The sequence below is a fragment of the Eptesicus fuscus genome, chromosome 21 (assembly GCF_027574615.1).
Source record: "Eptesicus fuscus isolate TK198812 chromosome 21, DD_ASM_mEF_20220401, whole genome shotgun sequence".
Taxonomy (NCBI): domain Eukaryota; kingdom Metazoa; phylum Chordata; class Mammalia; order Chiroptera; family Vespertilionidae; genus Eptesicus; species Eptesicus fuscus.
In genome coordinates this window covers 13817400-13840556 of record NC_072493.1, presented here as the reverse complement: position 1 = coordinate 13840556, position 23157 = coordinate 13817400, and the positions used below count along the sequence as shown (strand labels likewise).

At 46.2% G+C, this 23157-nt stretch overlaps 1 protein-coding gene across 3 annotated transcripts in view; it reads right to left on the bottom strand.

The window, feature by feature from the left end:
* CMTM4 (CKLF like MARVEL transmembrane domain containing 4) overlaps positions 1 to 21056 on the bottom strand; it is a 43652-nt gene extending 22596 nt beyond the window's left edge. The window contains exon 1 of one of the 3 annotated variants that reach the window (XM_028143069.2): positions 20670 to 21056. In XM_028143069.2, coding sequence (XP_027998870.2) covers positions 20670 to 20855 — 186 coding nt within the window. In that variant the 5' untranslated portion in view covers positions 20856 to 21056. The remainder of the gene's footprint in view (positions 1 to 20669) is intronic. The other 2 variants (XM_054710389.1, XM_054710388.1) reach the window with 2 other exon arrangements.
* Positions 21057 to 23157: the final 2101 nt, after the last annotated feature.

Below are 23157 nucleotides of genomic sequence, written 5' to 3'. Positions count from 1 at the left end.
GGGCCTCTCAATACGGCAATCCTACAGCAAGAGATTGTGTTCCCACTGCAAACAAGTCAGGCAGCGATGCTTTCCGCATAGCCCTCAGTCTACAGACTTTAAAACAGCATTTTCCTCAGCCAGTTTTTTCTTCTTGGAAGCAAGAAGGCAGAAGTTTCACATTTTATTAAGAAAACTACCTTCTTACAAATATGTGACACCTTAATCAATAAAGAAATTTTTTTAAAAAATTAAAAAAAACTACCTTCTTTGGCCAGGTTTTCAACTTCCACTCAGGTCCCTGACCAGACCTACTCCTGGGATTCTTTCAGGTCGACAGCAGCCAGTCCTTGGCTATCTGAGACAGACACAGTGCCATATGCTGGCCTCCCTGGCCCCTGGGCCCCACCAGCCGAACCCAGTGCCAAAGGGCGGAGGTAAACCCTGAAGGGCCAGACCCGAACAGCTGAACCTAGCCTCTAAGCAACACCTGTTCTTCCAGGAGGCCCAAGCACAGTGTATTTGTGTGTTTGTTGGTTTGTTAAGTATGTTTTTATTGATTTCAAAGAGAAGGAGAGGAAGAGAAGGATAGAAACATCAATGATGAGAGAGAATCATTGATCAGCTGCTTCCTGCATGCCCCCTACTAGGAATGAAGCCTACAATCGAGGCATGTGCCCTGACGGGAAATCAAACTGTGACCTCCTGGTTCTTGAGTCAATACTCAACCACTGGGCATTACAGGCCGGGCAGAACACAGAGTATTCTTAATTTACAAAGCCATGCCCTGGCCTGTTTGGCTCAGTGGATAGAGCGTCAGCCTGTGGACTGGAGGGTCCCAGGTTTGATTCCAGTCAAGGGCACATGCCTGGGTTACAACCTTGGTCCAACGTGCAGGAGGCGGCCAATCAATGATTTCCTCTCATCACTGATGTTTCTATCTCTCTCTTCCTCTCCTTTCCTCTCTGAAATCAATAAAAAATATATTTTAAAAAAATTTACAAGGCCATGACATTTTCTTTCCTCATTACCCACTCCCCAGTCTATGACTTCTTTAGTGACAAATAATGTCTGATGTAATATTTTAATTTTCTTGTAGAACTGTGGTCTTGAATTACGACCTAACCCCGAAGAGCCGAGCCCAGACCTGAACAGCCGAACCCAGTGCCAAAGGGGGGAGATTAGCCCCCAAGAGCTGAGCTGAGCCCCAAAGAGCCGAGCCGAGCCCAAAAGAGTGAAACCTAGTCCCGAAGGGCCGAGCAGAGCCCCAAACAGCCTAGCCAAGGACTAAGAATCTAGTCCCTAAGTGCTGACACTAGTACCGAAGAGCCCAGCCCAGCCCAGCCCAACCTCCTCCCAAACAGTTGAAGTCAGTCCTGAAGGGCAGAGCCTAAGGCTGAAGAACTGAACCCAGACCCAAAGAGCTGAACCCACTGCTGAAGGGCAGAGCCTAGCCCCGAACAGCTGAAGCCCCTCTGGAAGGGCCATCAGTGCTCAGAAGCCAAACGGACAGATGCCCCTCCATAAGCAGGCCCGGCTGGCACAGGATGAAGCACTTGGTGGGCCTCAGGCTAGCGTGGGGCCAGCATGGAGCTGGGCAGAGCCAGTATTTTTTTTAATTAATTAATTTTTGTTAAACTCACCCGAAGGTATTTTTTCCATTGATTTTTAGAAAGAGTGGAAGGGAGGAGGGAGAGACAGAGAGAAACTTTGATGTGAGAGAGACACATTGATTGGTTGCCTCCTGCACGCGCCCAACCAAGGATAGAGCATGCAACCAAAGTACATGCCCTTGACCTTCAGTCCGCAGGCCGAGGCTCTATCCACTGAGCAAAACCAGCCAGGGCAAGCCCAGTCCTCTTTCAGATGTGACTGGGTCACCGTCCAGCCTGTGAGGGGAGGACATAGGCCCTTGGTGGCCCAAGAGCCATGGGCTGCCTCCTGACTGGGAAGCTTAGAGGAAAAATGAGTCTTCTTGAGTGAATAACTGATTCAAGTAAAACCCCCAGATTCATGAGGCCTGGCTGCTGGGCCATCCCTGGTTCCCTCCAAACCTCGTTTACCTGGTTCTGAGTAAACCCAAAAGGAACCCCTGTGTCTATTCCTGGCAACTCAGCGTTGCCCAACACTGAAGAGATGACTCGGCCTTGGAGCAGCCCACCCAGTGAGTCACAAAGGCCCCCTCAGTGCACACACCCAGCCAGGACCTCCTGGAGTGGAAGTGGTATCGGGTTCTCTGCACCAGCCTCAACTACCCATCGCACATCATCAACTGTTTGACAGATGTTCTAATGATAATTTAGGTTCTGAGCAGGACTCAAAGTTTTTAACTTCAACAACATGGGAGCTTTTGTTGAAATGAGGCAGCAAGTTACCTTTTTATTTCTATTCATTCAGTCAGTCATGCACTACGGAATACATCATTGACATGCCTCACAGAGGACCACACAGAATGCTGGAAGGCCTCACACATGCTTAGTAATTCAAAATAAATCTGTGTAAAATATTTTATCTGGAAAATTAAAGTTTATATTTTTGTTTTATTTGGTCTTAGTTAAAAATACACTCTCTCGTCTAGCTTAATATGCCAGTTAAGCCATGTCTCTAGAATAAGTTTCCCACTTAAATAAATAAGATACAAGCTGCTCCATATAGCACCTCGGTGCCAGTTAGAAACAGATCCCAGTCTGGGTGGAAGCTTGGCTTGGCAAGAGGATGGCAAACGGAAAAGGGCACCCCCTCTGGACTAACGAGCTGGGCATTGGCAGCCCCTCTCCGGTGCCAGGGCCTAAGCCTTCGCAAGGAGAGCCTGCAGCTGGTTCTCAGCCTCCCTCACCCTCTCAGCTAGACCCACTGTGCGGTGCACAACCTGCCGGCTGTACAAAGCAGCCTTGGACAACAGAGATTTAAAACAGGATGCCGGGGACTCTCTGTGTTCCCCTATGACAGTGGTCGGCAAACTCATTAGTCAACAGAGCCAAATATCAACAGGACAACGATTGAAATTTCTTTTGAGAGACAAATTTTTTAAACTTAACCTTCTTCTAACGCCACTTCTTCAAAATAGACTCGCCCAGGCAGTGGTATTTTGTGGAAGAGCCACACTCAAGGGTCCAAAGAGCCGCATGTGGCTCGCGAGCCGCAGTTTGCCAACCACTGCCCTATGACAATAATATTGCTGAACCGATCCTGTATTCAGCAGGTCTTAATGCTCTGTGTGTTAAGTATTAAGAAGTTTATTGTTGTAAACAGGTAGAATTTTTTTAAAGTTTTTTTAAACTTTGCTTTCATTTATATTGATCTGGTCTGAGACACAATGGCTGATTCTATAGTCCATTAAGAAAGAAAGAGAGGGAGAGAGGGAGGGAGGGAGGGGGACAAGCAGATATCCTACAGAACTCTGTAGAGATAGACACATAAGAGAGGCTCCACAAACTACTGGCCCTGCTGAGCTCCCCAGATTTCCTTTTCCCTACAATTTGTCATTCTTTATTGAGCACCACACCAGCAACATCCTCATTACCACCTCCACCACCATCACACATGTCGGGACCAGACAGAGAGTCATGTGGATATACTAACTGTCACAAGTGGGGGTCTGTTTCCCAATTTCACCTGCAAAACCATGCTCAAAGGAATATAAACCAACCAGAGGCCCGGTGCATGGATTTGTGCACTGGTGGGGTCCCTCGGCCTGGCCTGCGCCCTCTTGCAATCCAGGATCCCTCGGGGGATGTCGGACTGCCAATTTCGGCCCGATCCCCACAGGCCAGGCCAAGGGACCCCACTGGTACACGAATCAATGCACCGGTCCTCTAGTACGCATATAAGATCTTTGGTTAATGTCTTCCTGCCTTCCCCCTCGCCTCTTCCCTCTGAGATTCATCAGTCTGTTCCATGTTTCCAAGCCTGTGCATTGAGCATCTGCTCCCTGGTAGTCATTGTGCGTCATAGCTACAGGGCAAACGGTCATTTAAGCTTTTATATATATAGATGTGCTGGCAAATTATCCTGACATCAATTTATTATTAGAGAAATTAAGGAACTAAAAAATCAATTTACACCTGCAAACATCAGGGTTTCATTACAGTCCAACATTGGGACTCCCCAGTCAGCTGCCTGCCCCAGTACATTCACTTGGGCAATTTTCTGGGCTGGTTAAACACCTGCAATTTAAACAGAGCATCACAAGCAGACTTGATTCGTCATCTCTAGTCTTTCCTAAAACTACTATCCTAAAACACACCTGAGGGAATTTACCACCCATCCTCTCTCCCCCAAATCATACAAAGGATAAGAAAGATTATCACAATCCATAAAGCTGTCACACATCTGGCTTCACAGAAAGGAATCAAACTATCACCCCTCCGGTAGCAGCTGTCACAGGGGAAAGAACGCCGGCCAGAGACTCAGGTTCCAAGGCCACCAACAAACTGGGTTGCCACAGGTAAGTCACAACTTCTCTAGGGGCCAGATTCCTCACCTGTAAAACAAAGGAGGGCACACAAGACTCCGTCTGTCTAAAATTCTGAGTTTCAAGATATTTGGAGCCACCCTGAACCTCCATTACTGATTTACTAGTATACCATGCTCTCACCTTGGTATGCACTGAATTACATCTCCCTCACCCAAATGCATATGTTGAAGCCCTAACTTTCCAATGTGCTATGTGGAGATGGGAGCCTTTGGGAAGTAATTAGGGTTGGATGATGTCATGAGATGAGGCCCTGAGGATGACATCAGTGTCCTTGTAAAAGAAGAGAAATCTTCCCCCTCTCTCCAGGCATGCACAAAGAAAAGGTCATGTGAGCACATGGCAAGATGGCAGTCACCTAGAAGCCAAGAGGAGAGGCCTCAGAATGAAACCTACCCTGCAGGTATCTTGATCATGGACCAGTCTCCAGAAGTGTGAGAAATGTGAGAAATAAATTTCTGTTGTTTATTGATTTTTAGAGAGGAGAAAAGAGCGAGAAAAAGAAAAAAATAAATAAAAGCATCGATGTAAGAAACATTGATCAGCTGCGCCCCCTACTGGGGACTAAATCAGCAACCTAGGTATGTGCCTTGACCGGAAATTGAACTAGTGACCTTTTGGTGCACTAAACAATGTCCAACCAACTGAGCCACACCAGCCAGGGCAAATTTCTATTGTTTAAACCACCCAACCTACGGTATTTTTTTTTATATAACAGACTAAGACACACCTTCAACATAAATTACTTGTTTTTACTTTTTCCCTGTATTTGGAACTTGTTCCAAATTTACTAATACATCAAACTGAACTTGGATGAATTGTGTGATTACCAAGTAGCCAAGTGTTCACTGCTATGTACACTCAATAGGAGAAAACTGGGTCTCGGACTTGCAGGTGCTTATAAGCTTACTAGAGGCTCAATGCACGAAGATTCACGCAAGAATAGGCCTTCCTTCCCCTGGCTGCCGACACGGGCTTCCCTCCAGCACCCAGGACCCGGGCCTTCGCTCTGGCCGCCACCTTCGCTCTGGCCGCCGCTTTCCACCTTCACTCCAGCCCTGCCACCCTCCTGTAGCTCCCTCCCCACCCCCCCACATAGCAGGCATCCTGTCCCGCTCCAGCCGCTCCACACCTGCGCGTGGCTCCACACCTGCGCACGCGCGCTACCCAGAGACCAGGGCGGGGCAGAACACCTGCGTCGTTGCCATGGCGATGACCCAAGCGGCCCGGCCCAGTCGCCGCCATCTTTGTCACATCAATTTGCATATTCCCTCCTTATTGGCGGTGGGCACCACCATCTTTGTTGTGGAGTGACGGTCGATTTGCATGTTCTGTCTTTATTAGATAGGATTATGGAAGACTGTAAGTATATCCATATCTGTTCAGAAAGCCAGAGAGTCCAGAGAGTGAGGGACATATGTAATGTAAAGTAGGCTATAATGAAGCTAGAGTGATATCACAGAACATCACAGGACATAGGACATCAATAGCACAAAGAAAACCCTATGAAGATGGACATGGCAGGGCCAGCAGAAAGAGAGTAGGGGAAGGAGATATATAGGATCCTGCCTTACCCCGGTCCACTCACTCCTGGGCAGAGGGCTGGAGTGGCCTCACAGAAACAACATGTTACTTTGGGGAACAAGGAGCTTCCAACCAGGTTGAGGTAACAGATTTATGGGGAGAGAATGTGAATGGGAGAATGACTGAACTAGAACCTGGCTAGATGAGGTGGGACTTATCGGCATTAAGAATAATAGCTAGTATTTACCAAGCACTTCTCTCAGCCACTTTCCATTCAACCTCCCCTCCCCACCCACCCTATGGCAGCAGGTAATCCTCTTACCCAGGGGTCCTCAAACTTTTTAAACAGGGGGCCAGTTCACTGTCCCTCAGACCGTTGGAGGGCTGGACTATAGTTTAAAAATAACTATGGCCGAAACCGGTTTGGCTCAGTGGATAGGGCGTCGGCTTGTGGACTGAAGGGTCCCGGGTTCGATTCCAGTCAAGGCATGTACCTTGGTTGCGGGCACATCCCCAGTAGGGGTGTGCAAGAGGCAGCTGATCGATGTTTCTCTCTCATTGATGTTTCTAACTCTCTATTCCTCTCTCTTCCTCTCTTTAAAAAATCAATAAAATATATTAAAAAAAACACAAAACTATGAACAAATTCCTATGCACACTGCACATATCTTATTTTGAAGTAAAAAAAAAACACGGCAAAAACACCCGCATGTGGCCAACGGGCCGTAGTTTGAGGACGCCTGCTCTTACCTGTACTCCTTGCCACTCTAGCCTGACTCAGCTCCTAAAGGGCATGGTCCTAAATGTAGATAATCAAGATCTGTTTTTTGTGAAAAACAGTGACCAAGGAAATCTAGAATGGAGTACAAGAAGCCATAAAGGATCCTCCTCCAACAACTCAACAAGTCAGGGGTCACCCGCCAGGCTGGAGGAGCAGAGGAAACACAGAAAAAGGGACGAATGAAATTGGGAAGTTCTAACATGCACAGGTTAGATATTCCCCATATATTCCTCATCTCAGGATAAATTGTGAAAGATTTCAAACTGGACCAAAGAGATTATTGAGTATCTTCAATGGAAAAATAGGCCTTGATAGAACATAACTTTCCAAATTATCTGATGTTATGGGATTTGCGCCTTTGTCTTTGAGCCATTTTGCAACCCTATCAAGTAGTACCTGATAGCAATGCAAGTGATTCCTGTCTGCACACAGGCAAATGAACTATCTGTGGGAGAAACAGATGATCCCCTCAAAGCCAGAGTTGCAATCTATTTCAAATTCATTCCATGGGGTGTGTGTGTGTCCACAGGGGTGTGTGTATGTGTGTGTGTGTGTGTGTGTGTGTCTGCTCTTTGAATTTCCCTTTGAACAAGTTGTTATTTCTTACCAGTTCCCTTATTAATTAATAAAGTATTTTATATTTGTATGAGAATTATGATTTTACCTCTTAAAACTTATCCTTTAGCCTTAGCCAGTTTGGCTCAGTGGATAGAGTGTCAGCCTGCAAACTGAAGGGTCCTGGGTTCGATTCCGGTAAAGGGCACATGCCTGGGTTGTAGGCTCGATCCCCAGTGGGGGACTTGCAGGAGGCAGCCAATCCATGATTCTCTCTCATCGTGGATGTTTCTCTCTCTCTCTCCCTCTTTCTTCCTCTCTGAAATCAATAAAAATATATATTTTTTAAAAAACAACACAGCCCTGGCTGATTTGGCTCAGTGGATAGAGCGTTGGACTGCGGACTGAAGGGTCCCAGGTTCGATTCCAGTCAAGGGCACATGCCCAGGTTGAGGGCTCGATCCCCAGTGTGGGGCATGCGGGAGGCAGCTGATCAATGATTCTCTCTCATCATTGATGTTTCTGTCTCTCTCTCCCTCTCTCTTCCTCTCTAAAATCAATAAAACTATATTCAAAAAAAAAAAAAAAACAACACAAATGGCCCTGACTGGTTTGGCTCAGTGGATAGAGCGTTGGCCTGCAGACTCAAGGGTCCCGGGTTCAATTCCGGTCAAGGGCATGTACCTTGGTTGCGGGCACATCCCCAGTGGGGGGCGTGCAGGAGGCAGCTGATCGATGTTTCTCTCTCATCGATGTTTCTAGCTCTCTCTACCTCTCCCTTCCTCTCTGTAAAAAATCAATAATATATATATTTTTTTAAATAAAAAAAACACAAATGTATATTAAAAAGAAAAAAAACTATCCTTTAATACCCACAAGCTAAAGTAAAAAAAAGGTGCCAATATTCTGTATTAGCTACTCTAAGGGGAAAAAGGTTCCAAAGGTCAATAATTCTTCCAACTCCAATTAAGTTAAAGTCTACTGGCTTGAGCCCTAACCGGTTTGGCTCAGGGGATAGAGCGTCAGCCTGTGGACTGAAGGGTCCCAGGTTCAATTCCGGTCAAGAGCATGTACCTTGGATGCGGGCACATCCCCAATGGGGAGTGTGCAGGAGGAAGCTGATCGATGTTTCTCTCTCATCAATGTTTCTAACTCTCTATCCCTCTCCCTCCCTCTCTGTAAAAAATCAATAAAATATATTTAAAAAAAAAAAAAGTCTACTGGCTTGAGCATACAAGAGGATAATCAAGTCTCAATTTTTACCTTCCTACCCCTCCTCCACCAGCAAACATTGTCTCCAGCTTCCGCATGATTTCCTTGGCTCTGATATCAGCAACTGTTAAATTTCATTGATAATCCAAGGAACTGGAAGAGAAGGGCTGAGGGACCTCCCTTTATAATAACACCATCACCTCTCCTCTGACTCTAGCACAGGGGTGGGAAACCTTTTTTCTGCCAAGGGCCATTTGGATATTTATAACATCATTCTTGGGCCATACAAAATTATCAACTTAAAAATTAGCCTGCTCTATTTGGTCAAACATTTAATTAACTCACCCCTAATGCCTTAACAGGGCCAGGCCAAATGATTTCTCGGGGCTTACACATTCCCCACCCCTGCTCTAACAGGTGCAACCCATGTATTGTGCCAGAACTGGGACACAGGAGAGCTGTCAAGGCTGGCAGACCCACCAGGAGTGGGGCCAGCAGGAGAGAGGAAATAGAAATGGGCTAAGTCCCTGTGGAATAGGAAAGACAAGTGATGCTGAAACAGTGCTCATAACCTGCCTCACGGTTGTAGAAACAGACACAGACGGGGGTTCCAAGAGGTAGGCTGCATAGCTCCCCATTTGCTAGCTGTGGGGACCTTGAGGGAGTTATTGGTCTCAATACAGCCTCTGTTTCCTCATCTGTCAACTATCTGCCTCAGAGGATTGCTGTGAGCATTACATGAGGTAACATCTGTAAAACATTTAGCAATCTTACATAGTAAGTGCACAATAAGTATTGGCTTCAATATTTTTCATTGAGAAATAAATTTAGTGTAATGTAAAATAAAAACCAGGAATATAACAAAATTTGATTGGCATCTGTTAAGTCCCATTTGTCATGTCCTTCCCACCTTCATTGCCAAAAGACCAGTTGGTCTTTGTTTCTCACCTGAATTACTAAGTCTCTTACCAGGCTTTGCTGCTATCATCTCATCCTTCTCAAAGCCATTCCTCACACCCTCTAACCCAGAGATATCCAATAGAAATATGTCAGCCACATATGTAATTTTAAATTGCTAAATTTAGCCCGGCTGGCGTGGCTCAGAAGTTGAGCGTCAACCTATGAACCAGGAAGTCACAGTTCAATTCCCAATCAGGGCATATGCCTGGGATGCGAGCTCAATCCCCAGTATGGGGCATGCAGGAGGCAGCCGATTAATGATTCTCTCTCATCATAGATGTTTCTATCTCTCTCCCTCCCTCTCCAAAATCAATAAAAATATATTAAAAATAAATAAATTGCTAAATTTAAATTTTCTAATAACCATATTTTTAAAGTAGAAACCGGTAGAGTTATTTTTTTAAAGATATATTTTATTGACTTTTTACAGAGAGAAAGAGAGAGGGATAGAGAGTTAGAAACATCAATCAGCTGCCTCCTGCACACCCCCCACTGGAAATGTGCCCGCAACCAAGGTACATGCCCTTGACTGGAATTGAACCTGGGACCTTTCAGTCCACAGACCAATGCTCTATCCTCTGAGCCAAACCGGTTAGGGCAAGTAGAATTATTTTAATAGTATATTTCACTTATCCCAATACATCAAAATATTATTTCAGCATGTAATCAAATAAAAAATTAAGTTATTTTACTTTTTTTTCTATTACCTCTTCAAACTCTAGCTTGTATTTTATACTTATGTGCACCGCAGTCATACTAGCCACATCTCTAGTGCTCAGCAACCACAGCTCTAACTGTTCCCCATCTTTCAGAAAATCCAAATTCATTAACCTAACAAATCTGGTCCTTTCCAATCTGGTTCCTCCTCCCCACATCTTCTCCTTTCATACCTTTACCTGGGGAACCATACCTGGTTCACCTCCTTACCACCCCTTTCCGAGGCCTGCCCTTGACTCCCAGAACCTGATACATTCTTTCTCCACAGGACACACCACACCTTATGCCAGGCACTGACATCAACACTTAACATGTGAATGTACCCATTTCCCATAGGCCACAGGGCTTCCCTGACATGCCTGCTATCCCTAGCCTCTATTAAAGCACTTGGTTTGTGTACTTTCTAACCCCAAGTAGACTGGGTGCCCCTTGGAGGCAGGATTTTTGTCCTATTTATGTCTGTCTATCAATGCCTACCCCCATCTACACATTCAAATATATATAAAGTATAGTGTTTTTTATTTTTTTAATATATTTTATTGATTTTTTTTTACAGAGAGGAAGGGAAAGGGATAGAGAGTTAGAAACATCGATGAGAGAGAAACATCAATCAGCTGCCTCCTGCACACCCCCTACGGGGGATGTGCCCACAACCAAGGTACATGCCCTTGACTGGAATCAAACCTGGGACCCTTGAGTCCACAGGCCGACGCTCTATCCACTGAGCCATACCGGTTAGGGCTATAGTGTTTTTTTAAAGGGGGAGAACATGTTAGAATTTTTGCCACAATCCAGCTAGTGATCTTGATCTACCTCTAAAGTTATTTAGCCAACTTTCAATCTCAAATTATACACATGCATATAGGGTTTGAACCAAAAATGGTTGAAAATAGCCAAATTAAAGAAGCAACTACCGCTGGAAGAGCCATTGTTCCTGGGGTGTGTGTGTGTTTCCATTGGCACAGAAATCTTTTAGCCTTAAACTGTTTTTCATAGCTGTGCTGGAATAAACGAGAAACCACAAAAATGAAGGCTTCCACTACGCCAGCCATCACAGTGGCAAAGAAATAAACCGTCCAAAACTACCCACTTCTGGTTAAACTCTGATCATTTTAAGTGCTTATTAACCCATTTAATTCCCAAATCTAACTAATCATTTGAAATGTTCAGAGACAAAATTTTGGATTGCAGTATTTCTTATGGTTCTCTCCAGTCTCCAAAAGATAGAGGCATCACTTCTCTAGCCCCATGAACTGCTGTTCTTTTCTTTTTTTTTTAAATATATTTTATTGATTTTTTACAGAGAGGAAGAGAGAGGGATAGAGAGTTAGAAACATCAATGAGAGAGAAACATTGATCAGCTGCCTCTTGCACACCCCCTACTGGGGATGTGCCCGCAACCAAGGTACATGCCCTTGACCGGAATCGAACCTGGGACCCTTGAGTCCGCAGGCCGACGCTCTATCCACTGAGCCAAACTGGTTTCGGCTGTTCTTTTCTTTTAATCAGAGACCTTTATAAAAACAAGTAGAACCCTCCACCTCAATCCCACTTGCAACTCTTTCTTTACACATGTTAAGTGTCTGCTCGCTCTAAGGGTTCTCAAAAAGTTAGCTTGTCAGACCCTGAGCGACCCTCTCTCCCAACACGTTAAGCAAAAAGCAGACAACTTCAATAATAATTACAGAATCCCTGGTTGTCATTTTACACTTACCTAAGCAAAAGGCTTGGCCAAGCCCTAGCTGGTTTGGCTCAGTGGATAGAGTGTCAGCCTGTGGACTGAAGGGTCCTGGGTTTGATTCCAGTCAAGGGCACATGCCCAGGTTGCAGGCTGTCTACATACCCAGTAGGGGCCATGCAGGAGGCAGCCGATCAATGATTGTCTCTCATCATTGATGCTTCTATCTCTCTCTCCCCTCTCCCTTCCTCTCTGAAATCAATAAAAATATGTTAAAAAAAGAAAGAAAGAAAAGGCTTGGCCAAGCCTCTTATGGTCCCCCGCCACCTTTTACAAAAATTTGCCTCCTAAGCAAAAGCTTCTGTTTCCTAGTAGCTAGCAGTGAATACACTTTAAAAACTTACAGTTAAAAAAAGAAAATAATAATTACAATGGCATTTTATTTCCACATTTCCTCCCCAACATTTTCCACTTAGAACAGAAGTTTATTTAATCATAAATATATAAATATGTTATTTTTCTTTTACGGATCACATGTTTTCAAGTAAGTTAACCTTACAAACTACATTAAGTAATACTCCATTATTTTTTCTTTTCTTAAACAGAGATATGTCTATTCGTCTATTCAACTGTTCATCCATGCCTTACTATGTGACAGGCACTGTTTCAGACACTGAATAAAGCAGGGAAACGTATAACACCTCTGCTCTCATGGAGTTGATCCAGTCAGGTGGTAAATAAGGCCGGGTGAGGGGGCTGGACAGTGCCTTACTTTAGATAGGGTGGTCGGTCGGAGAAGGTCTCTTCTAAGCAGAACAGCAATTCTGAAGAACAAAGCCAAGTGGGCATTTTTGGGCAAGGGCTGGGAGGCAATGGATGAAAGAATAAACCTCAAATGCAAAGACTCTGAGGCAGGAGTAAGTTAACCAAATGTTAATCAAAGCTTCTGATAAACATGAAATAATCAGTACCATAAAATTCCAATCTAAAAAGGCCTGTTGAATGCAGGTTATATTAGACTTTTTGAAATATAATTAGTACCCAGCCCCTCAGCCTGACTCTCAATCCTCCATTTCTATAGTAATAAACTCTGGGGCTCCCTGGGGACTCCCCTCTGAAAATCAGTGACAGACCCGCCGTTTTATGTGAGGAGACAAGGCCACACACGAGAGGCACTGCGATGAGGGCTGGGCTGACCTTTAAGTGAGAATTTTTCACACAAAAATCCTCCCCCTCAAGAAATTAACTGCTTAAAAATATTTAGTTTCCAATACTAAGAAAGCAAGATCTTGTCCCGAAGGAAGTGTCACTTTCTGAACTCTATACCCTTCCTCTCATCCGTCCCCTCTTCAGCTAGTCCCAGCCCTGGACTACTGTGAACTGAGCCTTTAGAGGTTTAAATTGGCTCTTCGCCACCTCAGGAGATGCTGAGGCCATCCCCTTGGCCGGGCTACCTTGCTCGTATTCTCGGCCTCTCCCAGGCCACCCTTCCTCCTTCTGGGCCCTCTGATCCCACCTGGCTAAGGATTCCAAGCCCCAGCACATCTCATCCTGCTTTTTTACTTCTGCATACACAGCCTGTCCCCCAGGAATAATCTTATTTTTCAAACAGAAATCTCAGGACACAATGTCAGTACATGAGTACTTGCTATACGAATTACTCTAATCTCGGTGCTTGGAATCTTTCATAATTTAAAGCAAATAATTTCTACAAAACTTAGGAAGTACTTAAACATGGTCTAATGAGACAGCACAGGAAATTGGGACTGTCTGGGAAAACAGATCTGTGATCACGGTCACAGGCCTTTGACTACTGCTCTATTCTCTAACAAACAACTTTACTTTCCAAAGAAATCTGACCTCATCCTAGCTACTTCCAGGAATAAGAATAAAGAGGCAGTGATAGTGTCTATGAGTTGAAGGCCAGAATGCTGGTATTTCCAGGTTATTTCAACAGCTAACAGGACCATCCTGGAAAATAATCAGCCTCGGCTGCCATACAGACCTCGGGCCCTTAATGGGGTGGGTCACATATGTGCTGTAGCCCAGGTAAATCCAGATCTACCTCTCGGCTGAAAACGCCTCTCTCCAGGACCCAGGTAGACATCCATTCCACCAGGAGGAAGAAGCATCTTGGACTCAGCAGGGTACACATCCTCCGGTCCTTGCCTCCTCCGCTAAGCATCCATGACCTGAGAAAGGTTCTGACCACTTTCTAATTAACCATGATCCTCCAGGGCTGTTAACAGAGAATTAATTTGGCCCTCTGACTCAGTAGGAGCCAGAGGTCTTACCGAGCTCACCGTTTCCCACTGCTAAGTACTTGTGGGTAAGCCAGACCTCCAGGTATGTTATAGGGAAAATGCTGACCAAGTCCATAATTTTTTTTAATGTTCAGAAATTTAATGATATTGCCCTCTGATGTAATAAAAGCACTTCTTGAAATGTAACAAAAATTAATAACAGAGCAAAAGAAGAATGCAGCCCATTTAATGAAGCATCCTTCCTAACAGGAAAAAGTTGGAAATCATCATCAGATCTTAAGCAGCCTTTGAAAGAAAACAATGCCAAAGCTCTTTTCATTTGAATCCATAATACTAAATGTTCTTTCCTAATTTCCTTCAATGTTCCAATATTTTTTAATTGAGATATAATTCACATGTAAATTAGTTTCAGGTGTATAACAATGATTCAGCATTTGTACGTATTGCGAAATCATCAGCACAGTAAGTCTAGTTAACATCCATCACTATAGTTACAAAATTTTTTTTCTTGTGATGAGAACTTTTAAGATCTACTCTCTTAGCCAACTCTTAAGTATGCAATATAGTATTATTAACTGTAGTCACCATGTTATATAGTACATTCCATCCCCATACAGTGTTTTAACTAATAAATGAGGGTACATTCCTTTCAAATGGAAGAAATTTTGCCATTAGCTTCAACAAATATATTAAGCACTCCTATTGTGCAGAATGCTTGCTTTACAGGAAAACGTATTGAAAAAAATTTAAGCTTCAAGCTCCTTCAAGTTCTGTATTATCTAAATCATCCTCAAGGGCCTCCAAATTATAAAGTAAGGACAGTAATAAAAGCTTAATTAAAGTTTATGCCCAGTATATTAGCTTTAGGGCTAATCTATACTAAGGTAGAACTCATAACAGCTAACACTTTAGCTATTTTTGAACAGAAGGTATTTGCATGTGGTATACAACTCAAAAAGTATGAAAAGCCATACAGTGAAAAATAAATCTCCGCCCTAGCCGGTTTGGCTCAGTGGATACAGCATCAGCCTGCGAACTGAAAGGTCCCAGGTTCGATTCCGGTCAAGGGCAAATGCCTGGGTTGTGGGCTGGATCCCCAGTGGGGGACTTGCAGGAGGCAGCCGATCCATTATTCTCTCTCATCATGGACGTTTCTATCTCTCTCTCCCTCTCCATTCCTCTCTGAAATCAATAAAAATATATATTTAAAAATAAATAAATAAATCTCTCTTCCACGCTGGCCCACAGCCACCCAGTTTCTCAACTTGTATCATTCCAGAGATATTTTATAGTGCAACAGGGTAAGATGACTGGGTATGTGAGAATTGCTAAGGACTTTGAATGGAAGGCTCACTGGTACTAACATCAGCCCCTATTTTCAACTGAGGAAACCTGTTTGAGGCCTGAAGTAAACAAGCCACTGGCCAAGCCTCATGGAGATAAGAGACAAAGTTCATATTCTTGGAATCCTTCCACCTCCCATCCCCACCCCCAACACACACATACACACATAGAGCTCTAAGCAAAGGTGACTTGGGTTATGTTGTTCCCTCTGCCCTGAACACTCTCCCACCAACCTTCCCCATCCCCTTCCCTAGCTAATTTGACTATCCATATACATTTTATAATCCGTTTGTCTCTAAAAACATCTTGCTGGAATTGTGAGATTGTGTTAAACCTACAGATCAATTTGTGGAGAATTGGTATTTTAACAAGACTGAGTCCTCCAATCCATGAACACGGTATGTCTGTCCATTTATTTTATTTTTTTAATATATTTTATTGATTTTTTACAGAGAGGAAGGGAGAGGGATAGAGAGTTAGAAACATCGATAGAGAGAGAAACATTGACCAGCTGCCTCCTGCACACCCCCCACTGGGGATGTGTCCGCAACCAAGGTACATGCCCTTGACCGGAATCGAACCTGGGACCTTTCAGTCCGCAGACCGATGCCCTATCCACTGAGCCAAACTGGTTTCGGCTGTCCATTTATTTTAGATCGTCTTGGATTTCTTTCTTCAGTGTTTTACGGTTTTCAGTGTGCCAATTGTATACGTGTTTTGTTAGATTTATACCTAAGTATTTCATTCTTTTCAGATCAACTGCAACTGACATGGGTTTTTGTTGTTTTGTGTGTGTTTTTTATAATTTTAGTTTCCAATGATTTGTTGCTAAGATATAGAAATACAATTGACTTTTGTGTGTTGACCTTGTATCCTGCAACCTTGCTAACTGTCTTATTATTCCCAGCTTTTTTATAGATTCCCATAGGGTTGGCTACATAGACAATCATGCCATCTGCTAATGGGGACAGTTGCTCCTTCTTTCCAATCTGTATGCCTTCTATTTATTTTTCTTGCACTGGTTAGCACTTCCAGTAGGATGGTGAGTATCAGTGGTGAGAGCAGATGTCATTACTTTGTTCCCCATCTTGAGGAAAAGCATTCACTCTTTCACCACTATGTTAGCTGCATCTATCTATGTGTGTTAACTGTAGATTTTTCTGTAGAAGCTCCTTTTCAAGTTGAGAAAGTTCCCTTCTCTTACTGGTTTGCATGAATGAATGTTGAATTTTGTTGAATGTTTTTTCTGCATCCACTGACATAATCATGTGGTTTTTGTTAAGCCATTCATATGGTGGAATACATCTATTGATTTTGGAAAAGTGGAATAGCCTTTTGTTCCTGGGATAAATCACAATTGGTTGTGGTGTACTATTCTTTTTACATTTAATGTTGATGGATCTGATTTTCTAGTTTTTTGTTGAGGATTTCTGGGTCTGTGTTCCCGAGGACCATTGGTCTACAGCAACCTTTTGAGCTTGGTGTGTCAAACTTCGCCAAAAAACTGAGCATAACTCGGGTAGTGTGTCACTTTGAGGAAAAAACTAACTCCAAGACTCTAGTCGCAAAGGTTTCATCCTCAGGAGCAGCAAATGTTTCATCCTCGGCATGCGGCCGCGTGTCATCAGAAATGGCTGCGTGTGTCAGTGCTGACATGCGTCATAGGTTTGCCATCACTGGTCTATAGTGTTCTTTTCTTGAACCATCTTCATCTGGTTCTATAAAACAGATGTGTACTATACACTTTTCTGAGGTCTTAGATGATAATTTTACTATTTTCAATTATCATGAAAACTGAAGAGTAGTTTTTCCTTTGCTTTTCTGCTAGACTTTGGTTACAAGTCCTTGACCAGGAAGACAACTTCCAAAGATAACAATCTTCCTAAAGGAAAATGAGACTGTTTTACAAGGAGCCACAATGACTCTGAGAATGCAATGCAGTGAAACACACTACTTTACCACCATCAGCTGCAAAGCCCCTCCCCTGCCCCAGCACATCCCCCAGAGAGTAGGATCCATGAGGGACTGTGCGGATTGGCTTTGGATGAAAACAGGCCATGGTTTCCATCAAATAAAAGATATATTATTACCCCACCCTGAATGCAAATACTCATATCTGTCTCTGAGTTACCCAGGAAAGCACCTATCAAATATTAACCCCTTAATTCCTACAATTCCTAAAATGCTCAATCATTACCACCCACATACTTACTGAGGAAGCCAAGACCCAACAAGGTTAAAAGATTTCAAAATCAGCAAAGCTAAAATCTGAATTTAAACATCTATTACCCGATTTGTTAGAAAAAGTCCTACAAAAATGCAATGCAACATCAGGACAATCAGGCATGGGAGGGGCTCAAGAAAGGGATCTGAAGCAAGAGTTCCCTAGGGGTCCTTTCAGAACTAAAATGCTGATTCTGCTTTTGGCACTTTTTGTTTGTTTATTTTGTTAATCCTCACTCAAGGATATTTTTCCATTGATTTTTAGAGGGAGTGAGGTGGGGGCGGGGGGGGAGTAAGAATAAGAAAACCTGGGGGAGGCCTCTCTGATTCTGCATTTCTAACAAGCTCTCTGGTGCTGGAGATGCTGCTGACAACTAGGAGTAGCAAGGATCTACAGGTTGCAATGGACCACAGACCACAAGAAACGTCTATAAAAACGGAAATGAAAAAAAGGCAAACTTTTCTCAAAAACCAGAATGAGGACTTATCCATATTTCTTTTATTTTTATTTTTATTATTGATTTCAGAGAGGAAGAAAGAAGAGAGATAGAAACATCAATGATGAGAGAAAATCACTGATTGGCTGCCTCCTGCACGCCCCACATTGGGGATCAAGCCCACAACCCGGGCATGTGCCCTGAATCAAAATCGAACCTGGGTCCCTTCAGTCCGCAGGCCTACACTCTATCCACCAAGCCAAACTGGCTAGGGCTTATCCATATTTCTTGATGGAATTCTGAGCCGTGTAACACCTTAGAAATATCTTCAGCCTTATTTTCCAGTTTAAATTTAGATTTCAATTTCTTGGAGGGTTTTTCCCTAAAAAATCCTGATTTTTTTTTTTATCAAGGCTGAGAAGCCAAGTACATGGAAAACTGGTGTTTTTTTATTTTATTTTGGTATATATAATTGATTTCAGAGAGGAAGGGAGAAATAGAAACATCAACGATGAGAGAGAACCATTGATGGGCTGCTCCTGCATGCCCCCTACTGGGGATCGAGCCCGAAACCCTGATCATGTGCCCTGATGGAGACTGAACCCTGACCTCTGCTCAACCACTGAGCAAAATCTGTGGGGCAGAAGACTGTTTCAAGTTGCCATACCTTCCAAGCAGGTTCCCATCCTTCACTCACCTCCACATAACCTCTCTTTGTTTAAACTCTAGAGATGAGACAAATGGCAGGGCTGGGTGAGATTTTAGGGGCTGGACCCCAAAGTTCTTCCAGATGCAAAGGAAAGCTCTGCACCAAGCATGTCAAACTCATGGCCTTCGGACCGAATGCCTCGTTTATTTAGCCGTTAGCCTTTGAGTTTGACATGCTTGCACACCAAAACAACACCTTAAGATACCACTGGCTCCCATTTCTGGCCTTAGCTGACAAAGTTTCAGCAATGAGGTGATAACTGCTGGATAACATTTTATACAAACTACTGGGTTTCAATTTCTTTACCAGATCTTTTGAGTGGCAAGTTCTATCTGCTTTCATAAGTCCACAGAGGAAACAAAGCAAGGTGCTTAACAAAGCCCTATATTCTACCTGGATCCGAGTTCCTGCCTGCTCTCTTTTATTCATTTCTGGTTATCTGTGCTGTACTCAAACACTGGCTAGCTGCCTCTTTTAAAAGGCAGTTACACACCTCCCCCCACCTCCTCCATTCTCTTTGCTAACAGCAATGTCTAACTACCAACCAACATACCTCAGAGCACAGAGCACTGCAGCTTACCGGATAAGGTCAGTTTAAAATTCTGGGAAGGCATAACTTGCTCCTTTTGTCTTTCCTTAGAGCCCTTCAGAAATACCCTCCAGCAACCAGCAGAATAAGCCTTTCACCCAGGAGACATAAAACAGTCTGTATCCTGCAGTCTACAAACACTGGGACCTTTATTTAAAAGGTGTCCCCACATTATATTAGTCCCAAGGAACGTTTATCTATGTACTCAAGTCAGAAAAAGAAGCCCGATGCCTGGAAGAAACAAAATGTACCTACATTACAGCTCTCTGAGAAATCTTTAAAGTTTTGCTGCCGGGCCTCCGAGGGAGGCCTACCTGTGACAGGGAACATCGGGGCAGTCTTCCTGAACTGGAGCATGCCCTGTCCACCACGGAGCTGAGGAACTGCCCAGAGAGGCCTGTGACAAAACCACAACAGAGGGGCAGAGCTGACAGGCCCCTGCCTCGAACACCCTGGAAGCTAAAAATAAGAATTCTGAGAAATGAGCTCTGCCATAGACAAGTCCAACAGAAAGTTCTCTGTTTCGGTTACCTCCCGAACTGGCTGCCCTCCCGGAGTGATTTAACTCTGGGTACCAATTGGGCAATGCCAGCCACGGTGCTGGGGCGGAGGACTGAGGGATGCCGGTTCTGTGTTCTAGGTTAATTAAGGAATCGGACCTCTACTGTACAAACTGGAGACTTTTGTGGGCAGATCTCGGCTCCCCCACCGAATCTAGGCTCCATGGCTCCATTGCACAAACATTTATTGAGCGTCTATCATACGCCCGGCGCTCCCAGGCGCCGGGGAGGAAACCAAGCCACGGTCCCCAGTGGTGGAGGCAGACAGAGAAGGACCGTCAGCAGGGGTGGATGTTGTGCGACAATCTGACACAAGTTGCTGTGATCAGTAGCATCCAGGGGCAACATGACCCGCAGGCCGGCTCCGCGGACCCCCAAGCCCGAGCATTAAGCCGGCTCGCGACAGCGTAGGCGGGAGCAGGCAGGTAGGCCCGGGGGCAGGTGTTCAGGTAGGAGGCGCACACCTGAGGCAGAACCCGCAAGGGAGTGGAAAGGGCGGCCCTGGGACCCCGGGCGGGAGAGAGGGTGCGAGGAGCAGGGGTCTGGCCCCGCGAAGCGGATGCGCGGCCGAGGCCAGCCGGGCCTGCGCCCCGGGAGGGAGCAGGGGGAGAAGGCGCGCGGCTAGGCCGCCCGCCCGCACCTGGGGCCCCGCCCGGCACCTACCACTTGGGCGACCTTGAGGCAGCCGAGCGCGCCGCGCAGGTAGTCGGGGTCGCAGCGCAGGCCGGCCAGCCCGCGGCGCTGGCTCACCGGCTCGGTGGTGGGCTGGTACGGGCTGCTGGCGCCCGAGATCATGGAGGTGCTCGAGGCCTCGCCCTCGAAGCCGTCCAGCTCCTCGCCGCTCCGCATGCTGCCGGCGGTCCGGGCCACCTCGCACGGCCGGCCCCCGGCGCCCGGAGCTGGGGGGCTCAGCGGGGCCGCCGCATCGCCGCCGCCGCCTGACTGCCCGCCCGCGGCCCGCCCCGCCGCTGCCGCCGCCGCCTCCTCCTCTGCGCCCGCCGCCGGCTGCGGCCACGGCTCGGTCCGCTCGGGCTCGGCTCCCGCCGCCTCAGCAGCGGAAAGGAAAGGAGGCGGGAGCGAGCGGAGAGGGAAGGAGGCGGGAGCCGGCGCGGCGGCCGGGAGGGGGCGGAGCGAGTGCCCGCCCGCCGGCCGCTCGGCGGCGCTCCGAGGCCCCGGGGAGGCGGAGGCGGCGGCCGGACCGCGGGCTCTCGGGGGGCGGGGCGGGCGGGGCGGGGCGTCCTTAGGCCCCGCCCTCACCTGCCTGCGCGCCGGCGGGGGCCGCGGGGCGGCGCCTGGCGATGCCTGAGGGCCAGGGCGGGGGTCGGGGAAGCCGGGTTGTGTGGACCGGGAAGAACGCGAGCTGAGGGAGAGGGTCGAGGTCGACCCAGGGGCACGGAGGTGCTGGCCCAGGGAGCAGCCTCTGGAGGAAGCGGGGTCCCCTGCAGGTAGCCTGGAGGACTTCCCGGTGAACACGGAGGTGCGCCGCGCCGTCCCGGTGCTGCAACCGCGTGGCCCAGGCTTGGCCTGACGCGGACTGTTAGCTGACCAGACAGGGGCCAGGCGCCTGGGCTCCTACCCTGGGCGCCTTGCACCAACCAGTTCGGAGGCCCGGGGCAGAGCGGGGCCGGGGTGTGGGGTAGGGGTGAGTGAGGGTCGCTGAGTACGGGTCAGCGATACACGGGACAGATACACGATAAATATTTGTGAATAACTACAATGTAAGTTCTGGGGACGCTAGCACACAGCAGAGTACCCTCGGTGACCCTCTCGGAGTTGAAAAAGTTTTGCGAACTCTGTCTAATCCAGTCAGGTTAAACACAGACCTTGGCGCCGAAGGGCATTAATTCGGGACCAATTTACAATTCAAGTGTGAAGCTTAAGTAAAACATTGACTTTCTAAGAATCGTTGCTTTGGTATCCGACTCTTACACGCCATAATGTGATGGCACTGAGCAAGGCACTCCACGGAGGTATTGTTCCCATTTTACAGAAGAGAGGACTGAGACTTGAGCGCTGCAGCAGCTTGTCCCAGGACACACAATTAATTGGTGGGTAGAGTCCAGGTTCCGACTCTCTTCACTACACAATGTTGCCTAATATACAACTCAGATGAGCTAGTGAATTCCAAGCTAAGCAGTAAATACCAAAAGGACTCTCACCTTTTGGTTACCAAAGGTGAAACTTAGTGACTCTAATTATTAGTAATACTCTATTCAATCAGCAAATATTGGGCACATAATATGTGCTAAACAATATGCTAGGGACTGGAGACAGACTGACAGTCAAAGATGATAAGCTGAATCGTTGGATGTAGGCTCTGGCCTCTGCTCTCTCCCAAAATCTCAGTGAAATGACAATTACAGGGATTTAAAGGGCATAAAACTATTGGGATAAAGAATGGAAAAGGAGACAAGGGCAACAAAATTTTGGAAGCAGAAAAGCAAATGGGCAAGTGGTAACTGACTTAGCAGATCCAAGAAAGCTAAACCGTCAGCTGGCACAGGCCAAGGCTGAAATGCAACTTAGGTTCTATCACAGAACAAAAGGCTTTGGCATGGGCGGCACAGCACATCTAGCAATGACGGTGAAGGCGGGAATAAAAAAAACACAAAAAACACAATAAAACAAGGTCAATTGAGAGTCTTTTTAAAAAGCAGTTGGATCCCTGGATCTCCTCTCATGCTCATCCCCAAGACTGGAGTTCTAGTCTCTGGAGAAGGTAAAACAGAGGGTCTCAGCTGGGAATCACTAGGCACAGTTGAAGACAGGGGTACCATACTGAAAACTGTGTGTGTGTGTGTGTGTGTGTGTGTGTGTCCCTGGATACTAACTAGAGGCCCAGTGCACAAAATTCATGCACTGGAGGGGGGTGTCCCTCAGCCCAGCATGTGCCCTCTTGTAGTCTGGGACCCCTTGTGGGATGTATGCCTGCCGGCTTAAGCCTGCTCCCTGCCTAAGCCGGCAGGCGGACATCCCTCTCCCAGTCCAGGACCCCTCGCTCCTTACTGCTCACCTGCTCGCTGCTCCTTAGTGCTGCCACAGAGGTGGGAGAGGCTCCCACCACCGCCACTGCACTTGCCAGCCATAAGCCCGGCTTCTGGCTGAGCATCGCTCTCCCTGGGGGAGCGCACCGGCCACCAGGGAGCAACTC